Source organism: Lactuca sativa, chromosome 3 (genome assembly GCF_002870075.4).
Source record: "Lactuca sativa cultivar Salinas chromosome 3, Lsat_Salinas_v11, whole genome shotgun sequence".
In the NCBI taxonomy this organism is placed as follows: Eukaryota; Viridiplantae; Streptophyta; class Magnoliopsida; order Asterales; family Asteraceae; genus Lactuca; species Lactuca sativa.
The window spans coordinates 10,655,654-10,666,415 of record NC_056625.2 but is presented as its reverse complement, the minus strand read 5'-3'; the positions used below and the strand labels follow the sequence as shown (position 1 = coordinate 10,666,415).

The window sequence follows — 10,762 nt, the reverse complement described above, 5'->3', positions numbered from 1 at the left end:
AATTCAATCAATAATTATAGATTATTAGACAACCCTAAATATACTATTGAAAGTCAATTTGAAGTAAAAAAAGTGGTATGTGGACGGGCTAATCTTATTAGTTTTGGAAACTTAAATATAACCTTGTAGTTGCTTAGATCTGGACCTAAAATATCAAACACATTAATTAAAAAAATTGGAATAGAGTTGTTCCCTTGTTGGTAACCTAATAGTTTTGTTAAAGAACAATAAAAAGTCCAGGGACCAAATTTTGACATATGACAAATTGGTTGGGGAACAAAAAAAGACCCCTAATTCCCTCATTCACCACATTTCAAACGATTAGCGTCTCGAGAACAAGCACATTCACTGGGAATTTCTGTGATGTTGTGCGCACAAGCACAACCACGACGGACTCGACCGAGCTTCATCAGGAGTCGCCTCGTGTGAAGAGAGCTAGGGCCGTCGAGGAGGCGTGTAATGGGTATGAGCAGATTCTGTTCAGTTCAGTTGGATGAATAATAGCCTAGTGGTTGGGTATGCTGGCAATGCTTTTGCTGGGTCAGACAAAGTGAACGTTCAACTAATTGATGTCATCAACAAGGAGATTAAGATCCGGAGCCCTGTTTTGTCGCAACAGGTTTACAGCGGCGAGGAGGGTCATTTAGCATATTTGGACCCAACCCAAGGTCGCCGCCGGTAGTCATTAACGGAAGATGGGGCCGTTTGCTGACTTAAAGTTGGATAACGTCATAAGTCATAACCCCTGTTCATCAAGATGCCGGGAAATTTGGACATATTTTTCAATATCCACTTACGGCGGCTAGTGGAGGCACCGGGTTCTGGAATCTGGGGTGGCCCGCGCATTCAATCGCTTGCCCCAGTTATTATATTCTTCTTAGATTGATGCTCTGTAACATTATATATAGTGGTACTTTGATGCAAGTTTTTATTACAACTTGAAATCATCTACTACAAAATCTTCCTCTAAGTGGAAAAATGACATGGATTTCAATATGCACGGGAAAATCTGGATTTGCTGCGTCTTCTACAGCTGAAGATGTTACTAAAGGAGTTGATGGAACCGGCCTCACTGCCATTGTTACTGGTAATCTTACTTCTAATGCATGGGTGTGGCTGTATTCATGTCCTCTGTTTACTATATATGATATTGCTTCTCCCGAGTCTTATGTTTTTTATGATTGTTCAGTGATAGGCCTCAATCAACCATTTGGAAAAAAGTAAAAAAAAAAAACTGTTGATGGTTTGGTTGTGCCAAGTGTATCGTCAATCTAGGAGTTAGAAGAATGTCAATTTGCAGAAACTATTTTCCTATACATCGATTTAACCGGCCCTTAAGCCATAACATGTTCAACTGTATGACAATTTCATGATGAACTTTATAAACGGTTCATATCAATCAGTGATTTGTCAGTTGTTTGTCTATAACTACTGGACGATTTTTATTGATGTTGTAGTTAAAACGCTAATCTATTTGAACTTTAATATTGAGAACTGGCACTATAAAGTAGGGATACGTTCATATTATGAACCATATTTGCGTGTAACATGTTTTAATAAAACAAATATGCGCATGATCCATTAATCCATATTCAATCCTTTTACACCCATATTTTATATGACTTTCAGGAGCAACGAGTGGTATCGGATTAGAAACCACACGTGTGCTTGCCTTACGTGGGGTACATGTCATTATGCCAGTCAGAAACCTTGAATCTGGTAAAAAAGTGAAAGAAAGCATTGTTGAGAAAATCCCAAATGCAAAACTTGATGTGATGGAATTAGATATTAGCTCAATGCAATCTGTGCGGCAGTTTGCATCACAGTATCGTTCAAAGGGGTATCCTTTGAACATCTTAATGTAAGACAATCTCATCATCTAAAACATTCCTTTGTGGTTAGTTATTTAGTTATTAGTTGAGATGTTGCAAATGAACTAATTCTGTTGATATTTGGTGTTGAAAAGTCTGAATGCAGGGATTATGACTCCTCCCTTCTCTCTTAGCAAAGACAACATAGAATTGCAATTTGCAACCAACCATGTTGGTATGTGTCATGCTCTCCATACTACTTCTATATGTTGTTTTAGATGCAGAAAGGGACATACATGGTGATGAAAAGGAATTGGTTTGTTTTGTTATTTAGGTAACTTCCTTTTGACAAACTTATTGTTGGATACCATGAAAAAGACTGTGAAAGAAAGTGGGAAAGAAGGAAGAATTGTTATTCTTTCATCAGAGATTCATAGGATGACATACAAAGAAGGAATCAGGTTCGATAAGATCAATGATGAGAAGAGGTAAACCTTTATTTTCTTTCAAGATTGGAAGCATCTCATTAAATTCTATAAACAATGAATTAACATGCATATATATGGTGTTTATTGGTGATTTGTGATACAGCTATTGCGCGTTCTCAGCTTATGGGCAATCAAAACTGGCTAATGCATTGCATGCAAAAGAACTCACAAGGAGGTTTCAGGAAGAAGGTGTGAAAATAACTGCAAATGCTGTGCACCCTGGAGTTATTGCCACCAACCTTGCACGCAATGGCGGTTTTAATGGTATATATATCTCTCTCAACCCCTAATTTCACATCCAGTTTCTTATTTACTCCCCAAAGATTAAATATATCTTCTTTCATTCTGACCAATATCATAAATTTGTGTTGGTGCAGCTGTATTCTATGGTATATTCAACCGTTTCTTGAAGAACATCCCTCAGGTTTCTTAAATTCTCCACTTGTTTGGCTTTATTCATTGCTTATTTTATCAAAGATGATTAGAAGACTGATTATATATAAATTATAATTGTGGTCAGGGGGCTGCAACTACATGCTATGTGGCTCTGCATCCACAAGTAAAGGGCGTTAGTGGCCAGTATTTTGCGGACAGCAACTTGTCTAAAGCAAGCAACTATGCTCAAGACCCTGAACTCGCCAACAAACTCTGGGATTTCAGTTTGAGGTTGACGAATTCAAAGTAATCTGGTTCTGGTCGTCAACTTCTTGGACCGATGTAAATTTCATAAAACAAATAATGTTGTATGTTTTTAACTTTTTATATATAATGGTATTTGTGGTAACAAGGGTTTTAGATGTTTTATGTAATCGTTTTTAGTTTATATGATGAATGAAACTCGTTTCTATATTTTAGTTTTAGGCTCTACTTTGGTTTGGAAACGACCCAAATAAGGGCTAAAGTGGCCTTTTGTGACATGCTATTTGGTCTCGCATTGGATTTTGCAACAGTATAATGGATATAAGACAGGTCCAATATGATAGCTGATGATTGGATGCGTTGAATCATTGAAAAATATAAATCTGTTATTTTTACACTTTCCAGTCTTGCAACTTAAGGCGACCCTCTTTACTAATTTTCAAGATTATCAAGATATGATTTTATCTGTTATTGTTTTATACCCGTAATTGTAGAGTGTAAAGAAGTATGAGTCGAGTCAAATATTCAAGCTTGAAATTCGTCTCATGCAAAAATAAAAGCTTGACAAATTAGTCTGACACTTTCGATTTCAACTCGACTTAAATGTGTACATATAACTAAGTTCACAAGCTTCATGAGTAGAATATTCTAATAATCATGCAGTCATGCTTGGCTCAATAATACTTTTGAATAGCTTGAGCTCAACTTAAACCAAATCAATCTACAACATGACAAATCTAGAATAGAAAACCACATGGTTTTCTGACCGTGTTCAACTAGACGGTTCAAGAGAAACATGTTCAACCGGGTGGGTTTAATAAGAAGACTAACCGGTTAGTTTGTATAAAAACTGGTGGTGAGATGCTCAGGCCCAAACTACTCTTTATTTGTTTAATTCCAAGTCTAAAATCAACTTAAATTTGGAGTAAATCAAACCAAGCCTCAACAAGTTTTATCGTATGAAAATATGAAAAAAAAAAAAATCTTCTATGGACTTCTTTCTAATTACATAAAAGTAGTTATCTAAAAAACACCATTGATTTAAAATAATAATAATAATAATTAAGTCAATTTGCAAAACTATAAATGAGTTTTTTTGTTAAAAGTTAGAAGCTTTTAGTGCCGAACGAAAATTTTCTTTTTTCGAGTTTTTTCTTTAAAGCTAGAAGCTCTTAAATATTGTGTGTCGAACATGACTTAAGTTCGTGTTGATTGATGTTCTTACGAGATGGAATAAGTTGGTACCAACTAAAGTCAATGTCTTTGGCTTAGCATACGTCACTAAATCTCTTGGCGATGAAAGAAAACTTAGATCAACAGGGCATTAATTTGGAATCAACTTTATGCTCGTTGTGAGAGGAGGATATTGTATCAGTTTGCCATTTTTTCTCTTGTTTGGCTAAATGAAGATTAGATCTTGGTAACGAACTTCAGACATGGATAATTAAGGATATGTCTTCCATTTTTGGTTTGTCATATTTAGTTTGTTTTAGAGATTTAAGTGGCAAATTATGAAGAAATTAACAAGTGCTTGTTTCTCTTTGTCCATATTGGTAGGTAACAAAACATTTAAAGGGTTTATAGGGCTTTCCTTGCCTTTAATGTTAAAAGGATTTAATGGCTATTAAGGGATGCACCATGTCCACATGCACGTTTAGTTAGGCCACAAATGTGAGACACAAGCTTGCAAAATAGAACGATTTAGACTCACTTTGTTTTTTGCATATCACATCATCGCTAGACGTTGAGAAGCATTTATTTTTAGCAGGAGTTAGGTCGGATCGGGTTAGACCAACACATTAACTTCATGAATAAGTTCACAGGAAATTGCAGGTTTACACAACTATATATCTGTAAGCGCTTGGATTTTATCCATGTTCATGTTTATGTGTAACACCCATTGTCCAGGATGGATTGATTTAGGTTTCAAGGAGTCAAAAGGTCAAATTTTGGAAGAAATGGAGCTTCATGATGTGACCTTTGATTAGTCACGACGTGAGATGGGTTATTACGAAAATTTTGTTCAGGACTGGTCTCATGACGTGAGACATAGAGGATCACGACGTGAGGATCGATGCAGCCCAAGCCCATGATCATTTAGGGTTTCCTTCATATTTAAGTCCCTCTAAACCCATTTTAGGGTTCATTATCAGCCTCCAAACCCTCTTTCACCTTAGAAAAACCATAGCCTCCATCCCTTGCTTGATTCTTGGCCATTTGGAGCATTTCTTGGTTTGAAGAAGAAGAGAAGAAGAAGAATAAGGTGAACTTTTGATGAGGCTTGCAAGGAATCATCATCATCCTCACCTCACATTGTTTCCGGACCCTTTTAAGCATCAAAGCTTCCACCTTTATTGTTGTTTGTGCCTAGATCTAAGTTTTGTCCCACTTTTTTCCTTGGTTGAGCAAGTTTGAATGTGGGGAAACCATAAAGTTGGCAACTTTATGGGTAATAAGGTTCTTTAGAGTGTTAGGAAGTTCAGATCTAGTGAATGGTTGAGTTTAGGAACCTTCCATGAAAGTTGGATAATATTTTCTTCAATATTGGTCCTAAATGAGATATAGACATGTATTGGACATACATTCCTATAAAGCATCGACTTTAAGTGTATTATGGAGTAATAAGACCTTCTGAAAAGTTAGACTAAAATTTTTAATGGATTAAGGACTTAAATGGTTGGATTTTGACTTCAGACTGTGCTCATGAAATGAGACATAGGGTCTCACGATGTGAGGCTGGAATGACCTCGTTTTCTGTTAAACTTCTTGGAGCTTACGAGTGAGAAAAGGATGCTCACGTTGTGAGGTCAACTCCAATGGCTTTTCATGTCTGAGTTGGCTGAGTTGAGTTGAGATGAGTTGAAATCGGATTGAGTGAGCTCTCACGACGTGACCAAGGGCTGGTCACGACATGAGGATGAATAGTTGACATTATGGGTTGTTGACTTTGACTTTGACCATTGACTTTTGGCTTGGTTGACTTTTGGTCAATCTCTATTTTTAGAAGGTAGACTTAGGGTTTGCCTTGTGTAGATTGTTAGGAAGTGTTTAGAACCCATCTTTTAGATGTGAGAGTGGTTGGTTGTGATCGGTGTGGCGTTGCACGAGGTTTTAGTCAGCATTGTGATTCAGGTGAGTCTCCTAACTGTACCCGTGGGTCGAAGGCACCAATGTCGGTCGAATAGGATATGTTATATAGGAAGACCAAGTGGTGGCATCTTGTAATTACATGAAAGACCTGGATATGGCTCCTTGCAATTATATCTTAGACCATGGTTTGGACCTTGGCAGTTATATGTAGTATGCTAGTTGTCTTTTTGATATTTGCTTGGAAGACCGAGAGGTGGCTCTTGGCACTTGTTTGTAAGACCCAGGGTTTTGGCCCCCGTCCTGGAAAGGAAAGACCATGATACGGCATGTGGCATAATGGAAAGACTAAGGTTGGTGTAACATCCCAAAATATGATCCCAAAAATTTCATTTTTAAAATAGATAAACTAGTATTTCTCCAATATCATCCATACATCTCAACAAAACCAATGTATCAAATGTCATAAAAATTAGAGTAAAATATCATATGCGGAATCCCAAAGGTGTATGCGATGCAGTCAACCCGAGGTCTTCCCTTTGCAACCGGAAGTACCTAAAACATAAACTAAAAACAGTAAGCACAAAGCTTAGTGAGTTCCCCACACAACCCCATACCATACATAATAAATCATACACTGGGCCCCTGCCCGGCATCAGGCCTCTCCCGGCATCGAGCCCTACTCGGTATACAAATCTTTTATTCTCATGCCTCGCCTGTTACTAGGCATCACCCGTTATACACAGACAATCAATATAACATAATCATGCTAACAAATATAATGATCATAAACACTAGCATATGTTCAAGTCCTCAGGCATCGCCTGTCATTGAGCCCCTCCCGATATACATAGCAACACATAACACATGCAAGGGTCATGCAGACTCCTAGCATTCTAACATAATCAATAAGTGCCGGTATTGGTGCCTTAGACCCGTTAAACCCTATGAGGAAACTCACCTCAAATGTTGAATCTCATAGAAAGAAATCCCTAGTTGTTGCCCTGATGACTCCCTGAGCTATCAATACAAAATAACACCCAATAAATACTTGGGTTCTAATCAATATCCAACGCTCCATAATTGGGGTAAAATGACCATTTTACCCCTGTCCTAATTTGATCCATGACTAAGGCCCAAATCCACAATATAAAAGGCCCTACACTAACTAATCTTCCAAGGCCCACTTGTGGCCTACTTATGGCCCAATTTTCCAAATTCGGCCCAAACCCCTCCAATGGGCCTTACCCTCAAGCCCATAATTTCCTTAGTACAAAAGCCTGTTTTCAGATGGCCCACTAAGGCCCAAAGCAACTAGGTCCATGAAATGGCCCAAACCGAGGCCCAAAGGTGCGAAGCCCATTCTGACTGAGTACCTAGGGCATACTCAGTTGTACGCTACGAATACACGCTTGATGGCTTGTACGCTGCACGTACTCCTATATTACGCCAACGTTTTCCATTAAGCACTTAATGCTTAGCCCAAAAGTCCAAACCATAGATTTGAGTCCTATTCAATGTCTAGACCCATAAAGTCACTGACTTTGTGACTTTGTGAATAATAGATTGTTGAAAATTGTTATCGAGATTTAAGATGCGAAATAATAGAATTGAATCATGAATGACAAAGAACACACGAAGTAAATATTAATCAGATCTTGTTTTATTAAGACTGATTACAGAATAAGCTGAAGAGAGTTTTTGTGTTTCGATATCGTTATCTCAACTTCAAGCCTAAGTCCCTATTTATAGGGAACTTACAAAAAGTATACTAAGCCATATACAGTGAAACTTCGCATGCTATACTTCGCATTTAAAATAAACTTAGTAAAATACATACAAAATGCGAATCATTACAAGACACTATTCGACTTTTACAACTTAACACCTACACTTTGCATGCCCTAAATGAAGCCAAACTCAAAATATAACATTCTACCTTCATGAAAATGGCTTTAACTCATGCATGGATGGATCTAGACCTTAAAAATGGCAACTTTATGACTCAATGACCAAAATAACCCCAAGAGTGGCAACTCTAAGCTTCAGAAACGATATGAACTCATAAGATCTCATCAATGGGACTAAAAGGGTCCATAAATCCAAACCAAAAGAGATCTAAGCTGAGAAGCATCAAGTTCAAGACTTTATACCTCAAATAAGTGCCAAATGATGATGGGGTTTTGGATTTATAATCCTTCACTCCTCTAAAGAAGCTTCAAAGATGGTCACCTTCCTTCAAAGCACCAAAATGCACCTCAAAATGGTGCAGCTGTATTCTATGGTATATTCAACCGATTCTTGAAGAACATCCCACAGGTTTCTTAAATTCTCCACTTGTTCGGCTTTATTCATTGCTTATTTTATCAAAGATGATTAAAAAAGACTGATTATATATAAACTATAATTATGGTCAAGGGGCTACAAGTACATGCTATGTGGCACTGCATCCACGAGTAAAGGGAGTTAGTGGCCAGTATTTTACGGGTAGCAACTTGTCTAAAGCAAGCAACTATGCTCAAGACCCTGAACTCGCCAACAAAATCTGGGATTTCAGTCTGAGGTCGACGAATTCTAAGTAATCTGGTGGTCAACATCTTGGACCAATGTAAATTTTATGTAACAAATAATTTTGTACGTTTTTATATATAATGGTATTTGTGGTAACAAGGGTTTTAGATGTTTTATGTAACCGTTTTTAGTTTATATGATAAATGAAACTCGTTTATATATTTTAGTTTTAGGCTCTACTTTGGTTTGGAAACGACCCAAATAAGGGCTAAAGTGGCCATCTGTGACATGCTATATGGTCTCGCATTAGATTTTGCAGCAATATAATCGATAAGACGGTCCAATATGATAGCTGATGATTGGATGCGTTGAATCATTGAAAAATATAAATCTATTATTTTTACACCTTCCACTCTTACAACTTAAGTGGGCACTCTTTACTAATTTCCAATATTATCAAGATATGATTTTATGTGTTATTGTTTTATACCCGTAATTGTAGAGTGTAAAGAAGTATGATTCGAGTCAAATATTCAAGCTTGAAATTCGCCTCATGCAAAAATAAAAGCCTTGACAAATTAGTCGACACTTTCGATTTCGAATTGACTTAAATGAGTAAATATAACTAAGTTCACAAGCTTCATGAGTAGAATATTCCAATAATCATGCAGTCATGCTTGGCTCAATAATACTTGTGAGAAATATGGTTTAGTGGCACTTGGAAATCTGAGAATCGTGATAATCACTTTCAAATCGAAGTATTTGGGTGGTACTCTCAAATCCTCAATTGGATAAGACTCAGATAAAATCAAAGAGAAAGAAAGAGAGAATGAGATGGTGTAATTTTCGTGAGTATCAGAAAACTGACTAAAAATTGGTTATATACATTCCTTGTCTGAAAACTGTCAAAACTGTCATATAACAGTTTTTCTCAACAGTCAAAACTGTTATAAATCGGGTTTGGTATAAGGATTAATGCAAAGTCAAAACCGGGTCAAATATTCAAAATTTGGATTTTCTGATGCATTTTTAATACAGCAATATAACCCAGCCAAGGGCTCTGCCCCTTGGACCCCGCCAGGGGCTGCCGCCCCTTGGACCCCGCTCCCAGGGGCGCTACCCCCGGACCCCCGTTCGTTCAGGGGTTTCGCCCTTAAATGACAATGTACTTTGATACTTGATCAAACTTAAACAAGTGTGTACTCCACACCTTCCTTACTTGTTTAATATTTATCAAGATCATTTTTAGTCAACAAAGTAATCCTATTACACTTAAATAACATTCATGATAACAAATCACCAACAATACTTTCGAATAGTTTGAGCTCAACTTAAACCAAATCAATCTACAACATGAAAAATCTAGAATAGAAAACCACATGGTTTTCTGACCGTGTTCAACTAGGCGATTCAAGAGAAACATGTTCAACCGGGTGGGTTTAACAAGAAGACTAACCGCCGGTTAGTTTGTATAACAGACCCAAACTGCTCCTAATTTTTTAACTCCAAGGCTAAAACCAACTAAATTTTGGAGTAAATTTGGTATAAACCAAGCCTCAACAAGTTTCATGGTATGAAAATATAAAATACATACTTCTATATATAACAAAACAACTCCCCCCCCCCCCCCCCCCCTCACTTTTAGTTTCTTCTCGAAGTCAATATGGACTTCTTTCAAATTACATAAAAGTAGTTATCTAAAAAACACTATTGATTTAAAGTAATAATAATAATAAAGAATTTGCAAAATTATAAAATATTTTTTTGTTAAAAGTTAGAAGCTTTTACTGCCGAACAAATATTTTCTTTTTTCGAGTTTTTTCTTTAAAGCTAGAAGCTCTCAAATGTTGTGTGTCGAACATGACTTAAGTTCGTTTTGATTGATGTTCTTACGAGATGGAATAAGTTGGTACCAATTAGATTCAATGTCTTTGGCTTAGCATAAGTCACCAAATCTCTTGGCGATGAAAGTAAACTTAGATCAACAAGGCATTGATTAGGAGTCAACTTTATACTCATTGCAAGAGGAGGATATTGAATCATTTTGTCATTTTTTTCTCTTGTTGTTTGGCTAAATGAAGATTAGATCTTGGTAAAGAACTCTGGATGTGGATAATTAAGGATATGTCTTCCATTTTTGGTTTATCATATTTTGTTTGTTTTAGAGATTTAAGTTGGAAACTGTTAAGAAATTAACAAGTTGGCTTGTTTCCTTTTTCTACATTG

General features: G+C 36.8%; 1 protein-coding gene across 1 annotated transcript; it reads left to right on the top strand.

The window, feature by feature from the left end:
• Positions 1–311: 311 nt before the first annotated feature.
• LOC111920846 (short-chain dehydrogenase TIC 32, chloroplastic) lies at positions 312–3,148 on the top strand. Its single transcript, XM_023916426.3, has 7 exons — positions 312–1,087; positions 1,630–1,861; positions 1,967–2,046; positions 2,146–2,299; positions 2,403–2,563; positions 2,677–2,723; positions 2,820–3,148. The coding sequence occupies exons 1-7, from the start codon at positions 979–981 to the stop codon at positions 2,982–2,984; spliced, it is 948 nt and encodes a 315-aa protein (XP_023772194.1). The 5' UTR covers positions 312–978; the 3' UTR covers positions 2,985–3,148.
• Positions 3,149–10,762: the final 7,614 nt, after the last annotated feature.

What these genes read in the sequence shown, in the direction of transcription:
- LOC111920846 (XM_023916426.3), top strand. Translation starts at nt 979, where the DNA reads ATGACATGGATTTCAATATGCACGGGAAAATCTGGATTTGCTGCGTCT. An exon ending in TATCCTTTGAACATCTTAAT is followed by an intron (nt 1,862 to 1,966) that starts GTAAGACAATCT and finishes GGTGTTGAAAAG; the next exon opens with TCTGAATGCAGGGATTATGA. An exon ending in ATTTGCAACCAACCATGTTG is followed by an intron (nt 2,047 to 2,145) that starts GTATGTGTCATG and finishes TTTGTTATTTAG; the next exon opens with GTAACTTCCTTTTGACAAAC.